General features: G+C 22.6%; 2 protein-coding genes across 2 annotated transcripts in view; one reads left to right on the forward strand and one right to left on the reverse strand.

Moving 5' to 3' along the window:
- Positions 1 to 276: 276 nt before the first annotated feature.
- LOC129612230 (protein HID1) lies at positions 277 to 4,628 on the forward strand. The gene is made up of 13 exons (XM_055525770.1): positions 277 to 517; positions 1,224 to 1,364; positions 1,436 to 1,466; positions 1,574 to 1,767; positions 1,825 to 2,075; positions 2,134 to 2,545; positions 2,601 to 2,691; positions 2,748 to 2,873; positions 2,938 to 3,513; positions 3,574 to 3,701; positions 3,771 to 3,985; positions 4,054 to 4,212; positions 4,284 to 4,628. Exons 1-13 carry the CDS (start codon positions 452 to 454, stop codon positions 4,345 to 4,347), a joined length of 2,454 nt encoding a protein of 817 aa, XP_055381745.1. The 5' UTR covers positions 277 to 451; the 3' UTR covers positions 4,348 to 4,628.
- A 3,867-nt stretch (positions 4,629 to 8,495) lies between these two features.
- The window catches only part of LOC129612229 (zinc finger protein 287-like), a 51,147-nt gene continuing 37,232 nt past the window's right edge, over positions 8,496 to 22,410 (reverse strand). The window contains exons 10-11 of the mRNA XM_055525769.1: positions 21,579 to 21,800; positions 8,496 to 8,847 (exon numbers count right to left, since the gene is read on the reverse strand). Of these exons, the coding sequence (XP_055381744.1) occupies positions 8,655 to 8,847; positions 21,579 to 21,800 (415 nt within the window). The 3' untranslated portion in view covers positions 8,496 to 8,654. The remainder of the gene's footprint in view (positions 8,848 to 21,578; positions 21,801 to 22,410) is intronic.

Here is a 22,410-nt window from a genome sequence, read left to right on the forward strand (position 1 = left end):
AATTGCTATAAAATTGCTATACCATAGTATATTTTGTACAAATGTGTATATTTACAATCAGCTGATTTAAATAACAGTTATATATTACATACATTATTTCTATAGAATTCAAAATAAAAAGAAATTCCATCATTCTTTATTCTTGTTTCATTTCCATTCCATTTCAAATATTTTCAGCAACAATTTCTTATTATATGTGTATAAACAAAACCAAAATGTTGCTCATCTATTTGACGTTTTCATTTGAGTTGGCATTTAATTTTAATAAACTAATAGAAGTAGAATTAGAAAAAAGTAGAAAACTAAATTTTTCATTAAAATTTAAAGAATAGCTACGTATTTAAATGAAAAGTTTTTATTAAAAAAATATTATTAAAATATACAAAATTGTAAGAAGAAAAACATATCCTATGATCAAATTAAAAAACAAGATATAATTACAGTCAACATAATGGGAAACACTGATTCAAAATTAATTTTTCGCAAGGCAATAGTTCAATTAACCAGTAAAAATCAAGTAAGAAAAAAAAAACCATTTATTATTTAGATGTCAATTAATATTTTGCGCAATAACTTAAAATTTTAAGGCATTGCAAAGCTTCAAAAATTATTTTTCTCTTAGTTGCATAAAATTCTTAATGGTTTCCTATTTAGTTTTGTATATTTACAAAACGCATTAGATTACACCTTTCCACATCCAAAATAAGAAAATCGATATTTTGCGAAGGAAGATGTTTTTTTTTGTTCTTTTGGAAATTGTGTTGCGCTAGCATTTTTATTATAGATTTTTATTTTTATCTAGATTGAAACATTAATTCAGAATATTTTACTGAAGCTATTTTAATTTTGTATTAGAGGGGTACTTATCTCCCTATGTTTTTAATGAATCTAATAGGGAGCTAGAACGATAAATTAAAATGTTATCAGATAATATATCAAAATATAGTAAGGTAACCAGGAGAGTCCCAGCAACAAGTAATATATCACGGCATACAGGAAATTCTTGTTTACTTTCTAAATTATTAAAATTTAATTTAAAAAAAAAAACCATTGGAATTTTACAAATGTATCTAGTTACATACATACTACTATCTTCCAATGTATTATATAAAATTTCAATTTTAATATATGGTAGATATTTTTATAAATAGCTATTTTTGACATTTTTACACTTTAAGTATTCTTTTAATATATGATTATAAAATAAAATTGCGTTTTTTAAGGTAATCGAAGCCAAAGATGAAACATTTTGGGAGCAGTTTTGGTCAGATCATTCAACTAGTATACATGATGTATTTTCTTTAATTCCTCCAAATGAGATTAGATTGTTACGGGATAATAATCCAGCTAATTTAGCTACACTGGTAAACCAATAATAATTACTAAAAAAACACAAAATTATACCTACAATTTAAAATTATTTTCTTAATTTTAGTGTTACAAGGCCACAGAAAGGTTAACAAAAGGTAAGTGTGCAACAGTCCATATCATCCGTGTAATACAATTTGATTTTAATTTGAATACACATAATTTTATATTTCTTTTTTTAATATAACCTTTCAAATATTTTTAGCTGTAGACAATAGTTGTCGAACTCAAACAGAACAGCAGGCTGTTTTAAATTGCGTCCGCGTATTAACTAGAATATTACCATATATATTTGAAAGTAGCGAATGGAAAGATTTTTTTTGGAATTCATTACCTACTATCAGTGAACATGATGACAATTCTCCACCATTAGCACATAGCCTATTAAATGCTATTTCGGTATACACTTATAAAAAATTATATAAATTTTCATTTACTATTTAGTATAATTTTTAGGATTTATTATTTTGCCCAGATTTCACTGTATCACCTGTTCGAAAGGCAGGTCCAGATAAGGCTGAAGATTTATGTAATATAGATAGTTGTGAATACATTTGGGAAACAGGGGTTGGATTTGCTCATTCGCCACCAAAAAGCGCTCAATTAGAACAAAGGCGTACTGAATTTTTAAAATTGCTTTTAACTTGTTTTAGTGAAACTATTTATCGTAATCCAAATAAAACTGATGAACCAAATAAATGGATAGCGTAAGCATAACATGACATAATTGATTGACATTAACTAATAATTTCTATAATATTTTAGATATTTTACAAGCGCAGAAAATCGTCATGCTTTGCCACTTTTCACATCTTTTTTGAATACAGTTTGCGCCTATGACCCTGTTGGTTTAGGTGTTCCTTACAATCACTTAATATTTTCGGACACAACTGAACCTTTAGTAGAAGTTTGCTTACAAATATTAATTGTAACTTTAGACCATGACATGATTCAACATTCCACAACTCCTACTTATGACGAAGGCTTAGGAGATAATTTATTCATTAATTATCTGTCAAGAATTCATCGAGATGAAGACTTTCAATTTATTTTAAAAGGTATTACACGACTTTTAAACAATCCACTGGTGCAAAGCTACTTACCCAATTCCACAAAAAGGTTGCATTGTCACCAAGAACTTTTAGTTTTCTTCTGGAAAATATGCGATTACAATAAGGTAATAAAAAGTAAAATATTTAGAATTATATACATATTAAATTTTTTTTTTGTAGAAATTTTTGTACTTTGTGCTCAAAAGTAGTGATGTTTTAGACGTTCTTGTACCAATTTTGTATCACCTCAATGATTCCAGAGCTGATCAATGTATGTGTTATATTAATTTTAACTTAAAATTTATACTTAAAAAACTTGTATTACAGCAAGAGTTGGTTTAATGCATATTGGAGTTTTTATATTACTATTATTATCGGGGGAAAGAAACTTCGGGGTACGTCTAAATAAACCATACACTGCGACGGTGCCAATGGATATACCAGTTTTTACAGGTGAATAAAATTATTATATACTATAGAATTTGGATTGAGACAATGGTATTTTTATTCTTTGTAGGAACTCACGCAGATTTGTTAATTACAGTTTTTCATAAAATTATTGCAACGGGTCACCAAAGATTGCAACCCTTGTTTGATTGTTTATTAACAATTTTAGTTAATGTCTCACCATATTTGAAAACATTGTCAATGGTAGCTAGTGTAAAGTTATTGCATTTATTAGAGGCATTTAGCACACCTTGGTTTTTATTTTCTTCACCATCGAATCATCATTTAGTATTCTTCTTATTAGAAATATTTAATAATATTATACAATATCAGTTCGATGGGAATTCAAATTTAGTTTACACTATTATAAGAAAAAGGCATTTATTTCATGCACTGGCGAATCTTCCATCGGATATGCCTGGAATAGCGAAATGTTTAAGTGCTAGGAAACATGGTAGATTTAAGAGTGCAAAAGTAATCTCAAAACCAGAGCCAAAAGAAGATATCGTTGCCGAAGAAGAAAATGAAGAATCGAATAATGAGGAGGAAACTAAAACTGATATTGTTGAAGAATCTATGGAAGGTTCAACTCCAGCTAAAGAAGCTGAACCTGGCACACTTCAAGCATCCTTACTTGATACTCCCGGTATAAAAAAATTAAAGATATTAAAATAAATTTTATAAAGAACGTTTATTTATTTTGAAGGTATAACACAAATGACAGAAAAGGAATCCGCAAACCCCGAAAATGAAAAAGTGGATGAATTGACTGAGTTTGCTGAATCAAAGGATAGTGATAAATCTCTTAGCCCAAAAATATCTCTTAGCCCTAAAGTAAGAAGAATTTTGTGAAATTAAAAAATTATAAATAAAAGTTCAATGTTCATTTTCGCTTACTTACAGAATTCTCCTGAAAAAGAGGAGCAAGTTGAAAAGTTAAAACGATCTGTACAACAACGTGGTAGTATAAGAGTCTCATCATCATCGAATAATATAGGAAAAACGTGGACACCAACTGCTGAATGGGTTTCTTCATGGAAATCTAAATTGCCGTTACAAACAATTATGCGTTTATTGCAAGTACTTGTTCCTCAAGTAGAAAAAATATGTATTGATAAGTTAGTAAATTAAAATTACATTTACATATGCATAATTTAATACGAGAATTTATTAAATTGTATTACAGGGGACTAACCGATGAATCTGAAATTTTAAAATTTTTACAACATGGAACTTTAGTAGGTTTATTACCTGTTCCTCATCCAATTTTAATCAGAAAGTATCAAGCTAATACTGGAACAACAGCTTGGTTTAGAACTTATATGTGGGGTGTCATTTACTTAAGGTAAAATATTATAATATTGTTTAATTAATATTTGAAATTGAATAAGTTTTTTTTTCTCTCTTTATTTTTAGAAATGTTGATCCAGCTATTTGGTACGAAACCGAAGTAAAATTATTTGAAATACAAAGAGTTTAGAAATTTATTGTTTTGTCTTTACTTGCATACTACACTCAATTTATACAAATATGTACTTCATATTAAATCAAAAACTGTATTCCATTATAAATTTATATAAATTTATATACTGATACAATATAAATTATATACAAATTCTTAATCAAAACATATTCATATGTGTATATTAATTTCGCTGTATTTTTACCACTTTGATTAATTTTAATCTAGTGCAATTCATTTTAATTAAGTTAAAAGATATTTATATTTCAATGTAAAATATAATGCATAAATTATCAAATAAACATAATGTTCAAATTTATTAAATATTCTTTTAGATTTATTGGTCTGCAATAAAGTTTTTGATATGAACACATACGAGTACTTAGTATGGGTGCAAATTATACGAAAATTTCAAATTCCGTAACTAAGTAATTAAGTATTTAGTTTTTTTTTTTCTTATTCCTGATAATTCTTGATAATTGACTATGAGCTTTAACTAAAAGTTTTTCTCTAAAGTAAAATTATAATTAAAATTTTCCCGCAAAATATGCAAAGTTTTAATATCTTTCACAATTCAATTTTAAAAATCGCTAATTGAATTTCTTCAAAAAAAAAACAGCAATACAAAGCATTTAAAGCTTCTGCTCCAAAAAATATAAAATTTAAAAAAGAAGCTTCCAAGCTCTAATGACGGAGTTTTAAAAATTAATCATAAAAGCTTTAATGTTGATTAATAAAGAATTTTTTTGTTCGGGATCATATTTAATATGATACACCTATACAAAGACGCTTAATCAAAATTGAAAAATATGAAATAACATACTCATTTAAATTAATTTCAAATATTTAGCTGAGAGGCTGTAATGGTAACTTTGAGTTTTGATACGGCTAATGTGCCCAAATTAAAAATTATGTAGATACCCATTATATTACAAAATTATTGTATTATGTTTAATTATTTTTATTATGTCTTATGAGTAAAAATTGAAGAAATTGGTCAATTTGAGTAGTCATATTAAAAAGGTATTATTCAGTGTATATCGGTAGATCTTATCTTATATCGGAAGGTATTCATTTAAGCAATTAAAAATTATTATTGATTAAATTACAAAACTCAGAATCTCCGTGTCTTTGTTCTTTGTAAAAGGTAATTTTTCATTAATTAACCACCTCGTTACCTTTTTGAAATCAAATTTTACGAAGTGTCTTCCGAATCTTACTTTTATAATAAAATTAGAATAATTCTCGTTGAAAATAAGAAAGCTACAAAGTATATTTAATTGTCAATTAATCTCGTTCAATGAATAAAACTTTTTTCTTTATTATAAATTGAAATTTTTTTTTAACTTTATTTTAAGTAATTTTTAGGTTAAAGGTACTTAAATTTATAATTTTTAGGAACATTTGGAAATTTTTATTCTCTAATTCTATTTTATTACATTCATTTTTTATATTTGTTTTTTTTTTTAATTGTTTTTTTATTATTTTACATAATTTTTCTCTAATAATTTTATTAATTCGTACATATATAAAAAAACACATTCATACATTCATCAAGCCTCCACTGATCTAATTTTATGATTTTTTTGTTTTTTTTTATATTATTTAAAAAAGAAAAATTGATTAACATCAATTTGGCATTAATTATAATTTAAATATATTTAGTTTTAATTAAATATTTATTAGGTTTATTAAACCTAAAATAACTTGCTTTTAAAATGTTAAGAAAAAAAAAAAAAACAAAAGTTTTTCTCGAGACAAATGATTTTTGGTGAAACTTTAAAATGTTTAATTTGATTTTCGTAAAAGTTAATGGTTTTAATTAACATTAACCGCCTAATCGTGTATCTTGCTTTTTCATCTCACTTTTTATTCAATTGCAAATCACAATTTTTCCTTTTTCTAGTGAATATTTTCATTTTTCCAATAAGATTATTATTAATGGTTTTAATTAACATTAACCGCCTAATCGTGTATCTTGCTTTTTCATCTCACTTTTTATTCAATTGCAAATCACAATTTTTCCTTTTTCTAGTGAATATTTTCATTTTTCCAATAAGATTATTAATTTATGTAATTGAATTTTTGTATTTTATCTGAAATTATAGATTGAATCTATCACCTTCAAATACAAAATGAGTAAATAATAATTAAATATTGTAACATTTTTGAAAATATGAGAAAAACAATTTGGAAAAAATTTTTATCACTTTTAAATTACATTATACACTTTTCATTTCGCGAGTAAAATAGTGAGATACACGATCAAACCCTATATTTTATAATTTCCATTTACAGAAGAATATAAAAAAAAAAACAATATTTCTTGACAATAATTAATAATTATTTAAAATAAAATCTTTAATTTTTACAATAATTTTCATAAATAAATATTAATATGATAATAATTATTGAAACAAGATTTTAAAGTTTTAAGTTATTCAATAATTTTTGTCAATATAAGAAATAATTTTTCACATTAATTAATTTTTATTCTTAAATATGAAGAGATTTTAATAATATTATACGAAATTTTGATTTTATTCAATATGGTCATGGATTCTATTCTTTTAATTTTAATATTGTAAAATTTTAAATTTAATATTGTAAGTTGTAATACTAAATTTAAAAATTTTTATTGATAAATTTCAAATATTTTAATACATTTGAAATATTTGTATTACTCCATTGTAGAGTTTTAAGCAAATTTGGATTTAAGATTCTGGCAAATTTAGATTTTTAAGAAAATTTCAAAATGGATTTTTGCATTAAAAATTTCTTATTATATAATTAAAATCTTTATCAATTTAAAAAAAATAATTAAAATTATAAATTATGCGGCAAATATTAAATATTGCATATTATTTTCATGAAACTAATTATTTAAATTTAGTACTACTAATTGATTTATAATTTATAAATTCTTAATTGTTTTCTTTTTAATTTTAATAAATGAATATTTAAATTTTCAACTATATTTATATTAACTGATTTAATAAAATATATTAAACTTCTATTTTAACAAAATTATTAAAACTTTAATACATTTTTCTATTATTATTTCAAAATTGAATAATAATAAAAATTCATTACCATAAATCATTTATAATTAAAAAAAACAAAAACATTTTTTTAATTTTTTTTTTTTCTTAACAATTTAACATATAAATAATTTATATAATAATAAAAGAATATTTATTAATTATAAAATATAATCTGTACATAATATATTTAATATAAATTTTATAAGTATAGATTATTACACAAATTATAAAATTAATTATTTAAAAAATTACAAACAAACAAAAATACTTTTCTCTTAGGATTCTTTTCTTCTATACTTACATTATACATAAATATTATTATAAAATTTTTATATTATACTACATAATTAAATATTTAATATAAAAAAATGGTAAATTACAAAATTTAAACTTAATTTTTCTTAATTTAAACTTATAATTTTATGAGTGTTATTTATTTCAACTTAAAAATATTAATTTATTATTAAAAATTTACATTATTTGTTTTTATTTTATATTACAATATAAGTATGGTTATACATACAGGTTGAATAAATTTGAATAGTACAAATTAAGTATAATTAAAATTAATTTTTGGGAGCTCGACATTCTATAAAAAATTATTATTACTTGAAAAGAATATGAATTTGAAATGAGATTAATACAATATAATAATATTTTTTTCATAGTTTAATTAAAATACAATTTAATTAATCTTAAATATGTTAATAATATTATAGACCAAATTTCATATAATTCGAATTCTATGGTATTAGAATTCAATTTAGAGAATTAGTTGTTGCAGTTTTTAAATGCAATTCAAATACCACCTACATAGTTATCAAAAAATACAACCTGTATACATATATTACAAAATATACAATAATTATTTTAAATTTATAAAATTTTTTAAATAAAAATTTTTATATACATATTTATTATAATATAAGAGAACATTTTTTTTTTTTTAAATATAAATTATGCAATATCGTTAATTAATCACGATTTAATATTTATATGTACATTATTATATATATAGTTATTATTTAAATATTACACAATTAATATATTTAAAGGAAATTATAAATTAATTAAGTAAAATTATTTCTACTATTTTGTAATTAATTTTTTTTTTTATTTTATATATTTCTTTTTTTTTTTATTTAATTAATAAAAATAATTTAAATTTAAATTTAAATGTATTGTAATTTTTTTTTCTCTTATTATTACATTTATATATATATATATAAATAATTTTTAATTTCTATAATTAAATTAAATATAAGCTAAATATGTATGTGGTTAAAATTTTCTATTATCTCTTAAATATGCTCTTTTTCTTAATGCTTTCTTAATGCATCTATCATTTTCATCACGCATTTTACATACTTTTTCTGGTTTTAATACAAAACATTTTGTTTGAACAATATTAAAAAATATTTTTCCAACCATATTTGCATCAGCTGAATCAGCCATTTTTAAACATGTACGAAATCTAAAAAAAAAAATAAAATTAAATAAAATAATTAATAATTTAAATAAATTTGATTTTTATAATTAAATTTATAATTAAAAATTTTTTTTTGGTATTTAAATAAATTGCTTATAAATTGCTAATACATGCTATATAAAAAAATTTGATTTACTAAAAATATAATTGCATTAAATTAATTAAAATAAAAAATTTATAATAATTATAAAGAAAATAATTGTTATTCTTGCCGAATCCGAAATTGTATTTTTGTTAAGATAAGTTTCAATCCTACTTAGCCTTATTGTAATTTAATATTTCATAAAATACGAATATTACAGAGTTATGGAACCAAAATGTTCTAAATTCAGATATTTAGTTTTCTATTAAATGGTCTATATGATTTTAAATTCACAATATATGCATTTAAAACACCTTTAATTTTTAAAAAACTTCTTATGAAGTTGAAATTGAAAATTTTATTAAATATAAATGTTTTTTCTGTTTTGAGCAAAAATTTTGTATATATATACACTATTTCAAAATAACTATTACAAAAGTTTGTATAACAATAATTTACCGGAAGTATATAAAAATTTCTCTTAGATTTTAAAATCTAATTTCCTTTCTTTAGCAACGAATCCTTTTTTGTAACTCTAAATAATCGTTTGATTTTAAATAATCTTTAATACCAAAAACAATTAAAAAATTTTATTGTAAAAAGTGGGATATTTTAGCCTTCCCCGTATAATAGTCATATATGTACATATTATTCAACAAGAGTGTTTTCAAATAATCAGAACAGAATAACCATTATTAGCATCATTTATATATATTAAAGAAAATCAAAAACTAAATTTATAAGTTGTAACACGTGCCGGAAAAAAAAATTTTTTTTTTTTTACTTGTTATACTACTGTCAAATTTGTAGGTTGACCTCAAGTTAAGTTTTAAGTCTTTCAATTTTTGTATATATTATATTAAATATTATATAACAGCAGAAACAGTAGAATAAAGGCACAATAAATTAAAACTGACAACACCATTGAATTTATTTTATTACAAAATTGTTATTGTAAAAAATCTTTGTAATATTATACAATCGTAAATATTTTTAAAATTTTTACAACTTAATTTTGAATTTATTGGAAAAAAAAAATTTAAATATAAAGTAAAACTATTGTGAATATCAATTTCTTTTAAAAACGTCAAATATTATTTTAATGTCATCTGCATTCAAAAAATATTTTATTAAATGTCGGAAAATTATAAAAGAAAAAATAAAATTTTAATTTAAAATATACAAAAATTAAAGCATAAATTAAATTAGCGGCTGAAGAAGTAGCAATAAAATTCCAATAAATTAAGTTTATAATATTTTACAATAATTGAATTACAAGGCATTTTTGGTGTAAATAACGGTTAAATAGTAAGTATAACTACATATTGTATTAATTTTAAATGCCCAAAATGAATTATGTACGTGTCTTAAATATGTATGTTGGGAAATCTTTGTCATGTTGTGAGAAAATTAACAATTAATTCAATAAGAATGTATGAGTTCTTTAAAATTAAATATAATTGTTAGACAGATAATATGGACAGACATAACTTATTCTTTCTTGTAAATAAATACTCTTAAACAACTACGTGTATCTACTTATTGTAATAAATTGATTTTCTAATTTTTATTATCAAAATTGTTAAAGTCCATTAATACCATTCAATATCTTATTTTAAAGGTCAGCATTTCATATGTATACATACGGGATACACATATGTACATAACATTAAGGATATTATTTCATAGACAACCTTAATGGTATTTCAAATTATACTCTCTCATTATATTCCTAAAGTATTTAAAAAGAAAGAAAACCCAATCAAAATAAGGATTAATGCGAAATTAATTGAAATAATTTTGTTTTTTTGGAAAATATGTCTTAAATCTTTAAAAAGCAAAATCTCTTGCTTATATATAATGATATTTTACACGAACAACAGAAGAATTTTACAACTAATGTGTGTGTTTTAAATTTTAACAATGCAAAACAAAAATAGTTTACTTCAAGATTTCTAAATACATACATAGCTATATCTAATAACAACAGGATGTATTGAATTTGAGCTAATCACTAATAAATTTTTTCATCTATGATATTTAGTTAATCAATACAATTCATTAAATGGTGGTCTACAATCAACATAACATTCAAAACTTTCTCCATCCATAACTCTATAATATTTTCAATAATCTTAAAGGCGGAGGAAGTTACATACTGGAGATTGGTGATGGTGTGAAAAAAAAAACAGTAAGCTTTTAAAATATTCAATTATTTTCAATAAGTTTTTAAAATATTCAATTATTATAGTTATATCTTGATTAATATTTTTTAGGAAAACTTTCCACCAAACATGAATTCCTGCTCTAACGTACCTATTTATCGTAATTTATGTGTATACATCCCCAGCAGAAAAAGGACACAAGGAGTTATGTAAGTAATATATAATAGGTGGCCTGTAATAAATTAATGGTTAACTGTCCTGTACACCGAACAATTGAAATATTTACACAACAATAAACTTTATTAAAATTAAAAACATCTGGAACTTTATTAGTCAAGCTGATAAAAACACCCTTTAAAATTCTTATAATTTGAAATTATTTGAAGCGCTGACGTGTTTAGTATTAAACAGTCTCGAATATGTATACAAAGTCATAAATGAAAAACCTGGATTGAACGTTTTTAAAAAAATATACAAAGTAGTAATTCAAAGAATAATTTTTTTTTTTGGATCTTAATTAGTATCCTAAAATTGATTTAGAATATTATAAATATTTCCTTTTTTTTATACGCATCCAATTCTATTAACGTGTCATCATAAAAAAAACGAATAATTTTTCAAAAATAAAATTTAATTAAGAATTCAATTTAACAAGAGTCAAGGCTACACACAAAATCAAATTTGAAAATATTGAATATTTAACTAAAGGATATTTGTTTTATTTTAAAATTTAAAAGTAAAGAACGCGGTGACACAATATTGCGGAGCGTATTCGTTCCCAAACATATGTATGTATGTACATACAGATCTTAATTTGTAATTTAAATCCAGGTGTTGAAATTCTACAAAAAAATTTTCATCTTATTTTATGTTTTTTCTTCTACATTTTTTTGTTGTTTTGTAAGTATACTTTACCTATATTTATGCCTTTTGTCTCCAATAATTGAAAAACCTCTTCAATATGATTCACAAGAATTTTTACAACACTCTAATGTTTGTTATTTCTTTTGTTTATTTTGTATATAATGAAGTTCTTAACAGGTGACAAATGTTAACATCCTTTTTTTTTCCTAACCTTAAAATAATTCTTGTGAACAAAATTTTAATTTTTTATTTTGAGAGACCAAACCGCTTTAACAATCATAGCGACAGCACAGCATTTTCATTTTCGTTTTTGTTTTTTCATTTTCATGTCTTTTTGTTGCTTAATTTTATGTTTAAATTAAGAATGTATTCAAAAAAATTTCAAACAGTAAAAAAAAAAAAAAAATTACATTAAAGAAGGTGTCGTTTTTTTTCTTGTTTTGTTTTTTTTTTAACAATAAATAAATCTAATAAAAAAAAATATTAGAAAAAAAATGACAGCTACAAAGTATTTATTTTTTTTTATTTTCTCTTGATTTTTTCTAATTGAAATTCTCGGAATCTTTATGGGTACCAGCTACCAATACCAAAACGAAATGACAATTTGACTTTAAAAGAACCGTTCACTCTCATTTTAAAATTGTAGTGTGGTTTGGTTAGTTTGGTCTCGTTTTGGTGTAAAGTACAATTTAGTACATTTTCGTTTTTGTTGTGGGAAAAATATTTTAAAGTGCTTACTTGTACAATTTACAAATTCTTATATTGGAGTGCAGCATTGTGTACCATCGCTTAACAAACACTTCAAATAGTTAACAAAAGAAAAGTTAATAAAAAAACAAAAATTGAATTGAAATTTTTTTCTCTTAGATTTCACAAAACAACAAAAAAAAACAAAATACTCTAAGATGAAGAAAAACTCATAAATTTTTTTATGAGTAGATATGGCCAATGACACTCTTTTGCTATATACAACAAAAACCAAACACAAAAAAAAAACAGAACACAATCGAAGAGTCAAAAACGACAAATCTTAATTTTTTTTTCTCTTTTAATTTTTATTACGAAAAAAAAAAATTGTATATTATAAAACTTCAATATTTTGAGTTTGTTTGAATGTACAATCAATATTTTATATTTAAAGTTTACTAAAATTCCTTCTGGAAAAGGTCAGAAAAATTTCTTACGGTTTTTAAAACAACTGTTTTTGTCAGTTTTATTGAGTCTACCAGAAAATGAAGAAGAAACAGAAGAAAAAGAGATAAACGAATGCAAGTTATAAAAATATTAGAAAAAAAGAGAAAATAAAATAAAAAAAAACTCATCCATTTATAAGTTTTTCATTTTTTTTTTTTTTTTGAATTTTTTATTGTTATACATTTGAACATACATGTTATACGAGCCCTTAATTCAGAATTTAATAATGTTATGTGTAAATCTAGAATATTCCAAGAATTTTAAATTCTGTTCTGGTATCTTACTATGAAATTTGATTTTAGTATTTGCAGAAATGGAAATGTAGTACCATACAAATTGATCATCTATGTACCTTATCATTTTTCCGAATATGAAAATCGAATAGTAAGGCCTCTGTACCGAACATTCAATTGTTTCATGAACGTTCAATTAAATAAAAAATAATCTGTAGAACGTACTGAATTTAGCAACTAAAAATAAATTGCTACATGAGTCAGGGTTTTCTTTTAGACTAACATTTTGGTAGAGCCACAATATTTTTCTTTTTTTCAAAATTTCCGCCTTAATATTATGTAAAGAATTATGATAAACTGCAGTCGATAGTTATATAAAATTTGGAAATATAAAATTAAATAAATCTTAAGCTATTAAAATAATTTCCAATTTATATTTTTGCTCATTTTATTAAATTTTATTAATTAAAAACTTAACGAAAAAAAACACTAAATGAATTAAGAAATTTTCTCAATGCGAAATTAGGGCTAATAACTTATATTGCATACATATTGGCGGCGAAAAATAGATATAATTTCTCATTCATTACATTAATGTGTTTCGAATATTTTATTATTCGAAATGTTTATATGTAAAACTCGTATACATATATTTCTATTTATCTATACATAATAATTATCTATATATGTAAGTATGTATAGAAAAATATTATTCAATAATATAAAAATATATAATAAAAAACAATAAAGGCGGTAAAACCTACAACTTCTTTTATTTTAATATTCTATTTCTCTCTCTCTCTCTATTTTTATACTATTATTTTTATGTGTAACTTTATTAAATGTACCATTCTTCTGCCTATTTAACTTCTTAAAATAACTATAAGTATATATATATATACATGCAGAATATTATAATATTGATATAAAATCAATGACTGAAGTACCTTTAAACCAGAAGATATACTCAATAAAAATTGAATATCAATATAGTTAAAAGTAAATAATAGAATAATGGTTATAATCTTACCAAATAATAGGTACTATTTACATTACTAGCTATAAGCATTTTTTTCTCTTAAATATAATAGGTATAGTCAATTGATTATTATGATGACATTGATAATGATTATAAGTTAATCGAATGTTTTGAATATACTTAGCTTGTATATATTTTAGTTTTTATTTATTCGACTGTCATGTAAAAATATCAAATAGGAATTTCAAACAGAAGAATAAAAAAAAAATTTCAGTTTTTTTATTTTAAAACTCAATTTTTATAAAATTGTAAAATTAAAATCAATAATAATATTAAAATACATAAATAAGAAAAATAAATTATGTGGCTAGATCTTGTAACCAATATGCATAATATCATAATGGCATATTTTCGGTCGTATAAGGTCGTGCTATATAGGCGCATACATACATTAAAAATTTATATTGGCAAATTTAGAATCTACTTTTAAAATAATATTTTTCTCTAAAGATGTGATATTCAATTTACGATAAGATTATTATTTTCTTAAAACTCTTAATTACATAATATAACCGATTACTCGTGCTCAATACATTTTTCTTTGCAAAATTGCAATGGTCACCTCAAAGAATGCGGAAGTGTCAACAGTCTTTTTGACAGTTTTTAACTTGAAATTATTTGCACACCGGAGATTTATTTGATTAATGAAATGTTTCAAATAGTTGAAAGCGTCTTTCTGGGTATCAGTCTCTGCATGGTAAAAAGAAAAACAGAATTAAATCAATTTGACATTGACAAATGTGACAAATCCGGCGTTAAGTGTCAAAATTAAAAAAACTAAAAATCATAACGGACAAGATAATAATTCGGATAATTAACAAGCTTACAGTAAATTTGCAGCAATTTCTGACTGAATATGCAAGAGAAAAACTCACTTGGAAACTTTTCAGAATAATAGCGAATCACTCTATACTACAATTTAGTAAACTTACTATATGTACATACTAAATCTCATCGATAAATTAATACTAATATGCCGACCAAATTGAAAATTTCATATAAAACGAAGTTATAAGGAATTTATTTTGTTGCTCATATATAGGATATGAAAAGCAGATGTTTTAACTACAATTCAATCGGAGTAATTACAATAAATAAATATGTATATGATAAGTGTATTCTTTTAGTTCTATATACAAATACAATTTTGAACTCTTTATTTTATTATTATTTGTATATAATGAACATCCTTTCCTCTATACACACATTTGTAATATGTTTATTAAAATGAATTAATTATAATAGATTTTTCATGTACATACGCAGTATATTTGCCTAATAGGATCTTTAATTGTTAAGGAAAATTCTGATTCTCATTTATAGAGACTTATTGTACATGTATGTATATATTGTCACTATATTATAGGAAATTTTATACATACATTCTATGCATAATGTATATATACATGGATTTATGTCAGGATGTCAGAGGATATAACTTTTGTTATACACTTAATAAATGCCTATTTATTTGATTATACTCTGTATTTAATGCAACTGTTTGAATTCTTTAATTTTTAATTTAAGATTTCCTTATATATTTTATCATTATTATTATTGATATTGTGTGTGTGTGCATTGAATTATGTACCTAAATTTTAGTATGAAATAAGAATAAAATATAAAAGAAAAAATGTTATTTTTTCAAGTGTCTGTATATTATTATATTTATATTAATGTTCGGTTATATAGATTAGAATCTTATTGAAATAATAGCTTGAGGGAAGAAAATTGATATGATAATTAATATTATTGAATAGAATAGATTTAGAATAATAATTAATTGTTAAATTCACAAATAACAAACAGAAATGGAATGAAAAAAAAATATTTAATAGAAAAAAGAATAGAAAATTAATTTCATCCCTTTGGAATTACAATCAAGTACATAAATGTTGTATTAGGTCAGAAATTTTAAAACTAATGATTTAAATTTCAAAATTTGAAGGTTACTAATTTATATAGTACATTCTTTAAAGGGAGAGAAGCCCTATATGTATATGTAGAATTTTAAAAGTAAAATGAAATTTGGAATAAATTATATTGTGTCGCAGTTTCAGAACGTGTTTAAATTTAAAATTGGATTTTTTTTTATCTTAACCGATTTAAACGCAAATTTTATTTTCAAAATGTAACTAGAGACTAATGAATCATTTTAAAAGATAGATTTACCTTCATTTCCGATTCATTGTAAGTAGAGTTTATGATAAAAAATCGCAGTTTAATGGCTGGCGCCCCATGATGGAGTCTATCGCTGTGTTTGAGAATTATAAATTTTATTTTTGGAATGTAGTTATCGACTAATGAATCATATTTAAAGGTAGATTAAGCTTAATACCCGTTTTATTGCAAACTGTTGCCCCACGATAGGCTCTAATGCAATCATATTAAAATGTGAGTTAAACTCAGTTCCGATTTTATTTCATTTACATTCAGTTTATGATAATTATTAACATGTTATTAGTAATTATTTAATTTTAAATTATTTTTAACATTTATCTGTAAAAAATTGTATAATAACATGTTGAACACTTTAAATAAAATTTTATCTTGATAAAATCAGTAAATCAATTAAAAATTCTTGTACTGCTTGTATTGCTTGTGTCGTACACCAAGTTCTACATATTATTACTTGTAATCTTTCACCTTATACCGTTTCTGTATTAAATTTTCTTTAAATACAGTAATAAATGTATATATTTAAGTATGTATATGTGCATAACTCTTTAGATTATAAAAAATCTGTCAATTTAAGAATCAATGAACCAAAAATGTTAAAATAACAATTTTTGAAATATGTTACAAAAACTTCAAAAAAAAAAATATTGCAATAAAAGATCAATTATTATTTACAATTTTGTATACATTCTACTTGAGGACAAACACGTCGTCAGATTAATTTTTGATTAAATCAATTCCCGTTTTTTTTTTCTTTTAATTATTAACAAATTCATAATTCCATTGGGAAATGAGTGTAGAAATCACTTTACGCGTTAACATTAACACAATTTATACTTTTTTTAATAGTTTTGTATTAAATTCTTATATGTGTTTAATCGTAAAATGATCATGTAGCTTGTCACCACATAATCATAGCAGGATGTTAATTTTAAACTATACATTTATACATAATATAATATTATATGTACATATGTTAGTTTTAATAATATCGTTTTGTATATTGTACATATATATTTAGTGTTTTGTTACATTGTTTGATTGTTAATCGTTATTTGCTTCCGACCAGGCTTATTTTTCTTTTTTGTCAACTTTTATTCACCCTTCTCTATTATTTTGTTATATAGTATTATTACTATAAGAAAAAAACAGTTATACAGTAAATTCCTAATAAAATAAATTGCTTATATTACCCCATATTTCTTATAGATTTATTATTATGTAAATTAATGTTTTTGATTTTCACTCATCGCAGCGGAATTAAAAATAAATTCCACTACATGGAAATTAAAATATTGAATTAGAATTCTCGCTTGAATTAGTCAAATTTTTTTTGCCCAAAATTGTTAGGAATAACGAGACTACAAAAATGTTTTCAACCACAATTTTCTTACTTGGTAAATACGTGATAAAAATTAATTACGTTCACTCACATTATTCTCAATTGGTGAATAAAAAATTAAGAATATTATATGGAGATTAGTCTATCATTACGAGGTGTGAGCATTTTTTCGATATTTATTGCTCTATAAAGCACCCACAAACGGTACGCTTTCGCTACGCAAGTGTCATATTTTATTATTTCAGGCTTGATTTTCAATGACACATCTCAAATAATATGAGTCGACTGTACAAAGTATTATATATATATATATATATATACAAAGTATTATATATACAATATATATATATATATATATACAAAGAATTTTTATACGAGTATACTATTGTGGTTTATTGGAGCGTGAACTTGTAATGTGTTTGAAGGATTCATTTAATTCTTAAGATTATGCCAATTTTTCATATTTCCCGAATATTTTTTTTTGCTGAGTTGTTCATTTTGTCCTAGATTTGTAAATCTTTGTCCAGTTTTAACACCAAAAACAAAACGAAAAGCAAACAAAAAAAAAAGAAATAGGAAGAAAAAAGTTAAGAAATTTTCTTAACAAAATAATAATTTTTTTTTTTGCATAAAAGAAAAAACAACAAAATAAATTTTTCTTCCTTATTTAACGAAAAAATTTCTTTATATTCGTATTTACCGTTTAATATCGTTTTTAAATGACATTTTCTGTATTTTATTATACTTGTTCTTATTGTTGTTGTTTTTGGTTTTTTTTTTACATTTCTTTTATACTAACACAATAATACATAAATAATTCAATAAAGAAAGAAAAGGCAAAAATTTTCCTAAACTTTAAAAAATTTTTCTTAAAAAAATTTTTCCAATATTTTTTTTCTTTATTTTCATATTAAATTTTTTCTTATACACTAAAAATATCCTTTATTATATTTCAAATGGGTTTCCCCTTGTTTTCAACTTTATTTTGTTATACTGTAGGAGACAAATCAATATAAAATGTTTAATATGTAAATTATATAACATGAGAATTTTTGATGATATTTTAGGTATGTTAAGGAAGGATATTATACAAAATTTGGGTGTAAAATCTACCTATTCTGAGTTTTTGTGATTAACAGACTGAAAAGAAATGTTCATTGTGTATTTTTTTTCCATTTAGATTTTTGGGGGAAATGAAATTTCTTATTCAAAATTACAAACAAAAAAAAAATATGTTAAATGTCTGTAAAAGTTTTGTGTGGATCTTACATTGATGTAAATTTAGAAAATATTTTTTTTCATTGATGATAAATGTGTTATCGATTAATTGAAAAAGATTTGATTTTACATTTTTTTGATTGTTTTGAATAAAGAATCAAAAAAATAAAATGAACAATGTGAAGGATTTTTCTTTAAGGATCCTTTTTGTTTTTTTTTTGAACAAAATTTATTTATTTTATATTTGTATTTTAAAAATTTAATTAGAAAAAATTTTTAAAGTATTCTACACAAATATGCCGTGATTTAGTTTAAATTTTTTATGTAAACCCTATTACGTTTAGGAATGCAACTATTCTTGAGTTTCAATTTTGAATGTAAAAAGTTAAAACATTAAATTTAAAGGAAGTACAACTCTGTTGGTTCACAAATTTTTATAGGTGACATTATTGTATTTTATAATAATTAATATTCATTAATATTCTACACAGATATTTTTCCACTTTACCCAACACTTGCACTCCTAATAACACATAATAATTATGATGATATTAAATAAATAAAAATAAAACCAAGAATAAATTTTATTAAAGAGAACTCTATTATCCTAATTAAATATAGTAGAGAGAGTACTGTCATGCAATTTTACATAAAATTAAATTAAAGGTATATTGTGCAGTACAGTAATTGTCTCCATTTAAATTTTGATTTTAAATAAATCTCATATTATTTTTTCTCTCGGACTGTTTCTCTCCCTCTCTGTTAATTAAAATAATATTTTCTATTAATATTTATTCACAATATGAAAATTGTGTAGTAGCAGTAAAATTTGCGCTTTATTAATATTCACTCATATTTTAGTTTTACTATATAAAATTTTTTTTTTAAATAATTTTGAAAATTTTAATTTTGTGCCCATACATCTACAATTTAAACCAAGTATAATAAAATAGATTGATATTTGGAATGCATTGAAATTAACTTAAAAGAAAATAAAAATAAATTTTTGAATACCAACTACTGTATACAATAAAATAAGATTTTAAAACAATAGCAGTAGTCAAGAAATAATATAAAAACAGAACCCTTTCTATAACATTATTCCGTAAAAGAAAAATAAAAAGATTTTCAATTTAATCTTGAAATCATAATAAAAAAAAAAAATTTAAAAATGTTCTTTTCAATAATATTTGGAAAATCAAAAATATTCAATTTTCAATCTTAAAGAAAAATATTGAATTTCTATTAAAACAATTGTTTGTTTTTAAAATCTAAAAATCTATAAAAACTGAAGAACATTGTAATAACAAACATTACCTTTCATCACATTTACAATGCATTAATGTATTGACTCTAAAATTGAATAATCCGTATTTAGTTTGAAATCCCATAATCCAAAAGGGACATGATTTATCATGTTGTCTACAACAACGATCAGCTTTTGAATAGCCACCTAAATCAGAATATTTTTTTGCACTCCATCCTTTACCACACCATCTTGTACCTGGTATTCTTAATAAATGTGAAATATCTCGACGACGACGTCTGTATAAATTTTATTTAATATTCTTTTTGGGATTTTGCTTTTTTTTTTTTTTGTTAACAATCATTGTGTTTGATGTAGTTATAAAAATATACTTAAGAAAATTTATTCAAAGGATTTAAAAATTTTTTTTTTATCTTTTTCTTTTTTGTCATTTCTGAAATTTTATGTATGCGATTTATGCAATTGTTTTTAAAAAACAAAATTGAAATTAAAATGATAAAAAATTAAAAATTTTAAGAAAAATTAAGTTTTGTGGAATTTGAGGAAGTTTAGATCTGGCTCAGGGCTTCCTCTAAAAACGATAATTTATGCGCTCTATTCCCTTAATCCTTTCAACTCAGATATCTTCCCCATGAATAAACTTTTTGTCTAATTTACCTAGTTAACGAATTAGATGTATTGATTGCTTATTATTGCGTGAAAGCAGAAATATTGCTTAAAATTCCTTAGATTCAACAGATCTGCATGAATTTTAATAAATTATTATTAATGACATTGATTATTAGATGTAGCATCACCATTTAAGAGCAAATATTAGATCATGACCCATCTTTTTATTAAATACCAACATAAATTTAAATTCATAATGAAAACCACGCTACTAAATTCAGCCAAACAAAATAAGATTAAAGTAGCGAAAATGAGTTCTCTGATTCGACTTTTATTACTCAACATAAAAATGAGCTCTAAATTCATTTAAATTTGAAATTTGAGGTGAAAAGGGCGTAAACGGACTTGAATTTCTTAGAATTACTCCAAATAAATCAAAAATTTTACATAGCATTTATGAATTATAATAATTTTCATAATTTTATATACTTAGTAGGATTATATATATATAAGAAAATAACTGACCTTGTATCACAGCTACAATGACTTATTGTATATGGACGATAATTAAATAAATGCCATTTTGTTGTCATTGCTGGTATATTACCTTTACAATAATCATGTTTTCTACAACATTTATCAGCTCTTGATGCACCACCTAATTCATTATAACTATCAGCCATTTGTCCACGACCACACCATTTTGTATTTGGTGCAATTAATAAATTTGTAACACTACGTTTTCGTCTAAATTATAAATTAAAAAAAATAAAAAAATTCAATAAAATAAATAATTAATTAATTAAAAAATTTAAAATAAAAACTTAAAATATAATTAAAATAAATTCGAAAAATAATTAAAAATTAGTAGTATAATTAAAATAACATTAAAATATTAAATTAAATTTAAATTTTTTAAAAGAATATTCTAGATTTCATTTTCAATAGGATTTATAAAAAAACAGTTTTTTCATATACAAAATTTAAGAATTTTTCATTGGACACTTGAGTTGAAGTGCACAATTGAAGTAGAAAAAAAAATACAAATTTACAAGTATTTCATTGGATAAAATAAATTTTCATTAAATACATACATATTTATTTAATTTATATAACAAATTTTGTATATAACATTCATATATTAAATATATGGGAATTGTTAACGAAAAACCTATATGTATATACAACACGCTTTACATACATAACAATTGCGCTAGCTTTTAACTATAATAGAATTGAAAATAATAAGAGCAAAAGAAAAAGCACACAATAGAACGCAGACGCAGTTTTAAAAAATTGGAGCTATAAATTTTGTGCTTTTATACAGCGACATATAACCAACCATCTCTAATATTGC

The sequence above is a fragment of the Condylostylus longicornis genome, unplaced genomic scaffold (genome assembly GCF_029603195.1).
Source record: "Condylostylus longicornis isolate FDR11 unplaced genomic scaffold, ASM2960319v2 ptg000064l, whole genome shotgun sequence".
Lineage (NCBI taxonomy): Eukaryota > Metazoa > Arthropoda > Insecta > Diptera > Dolichopodidae > Condylostylus > Condylostylus longicornis.

What these genes read in the sequence shown, in the direction of transcription:
- LOC129612230 (XM_055525770.1), top strand. Translation starts at nt 452, where the DNA reads ATGGGAAACACTGATTCAAAATTAATTTTTCGCAAGGCAATAGTTCAA. An exon ending in GAACCAAATAAATGGATAGC is followed by an intron (nt 2,076 to 2,133) that starts GTAAGCATAACA and finishes ATAATATTTTAG; the next exon opens with ATATTTTACAAGCGCAGAAA. An exon ending in GGATATACCAGTTTTTACAG is followed by an intron (nt 2,874 to 2,937) that starts GTGAATAAAATT and finishes TATTCTTTGTAG; the next exon opens with GAACTCACGCAGATTTGTTA.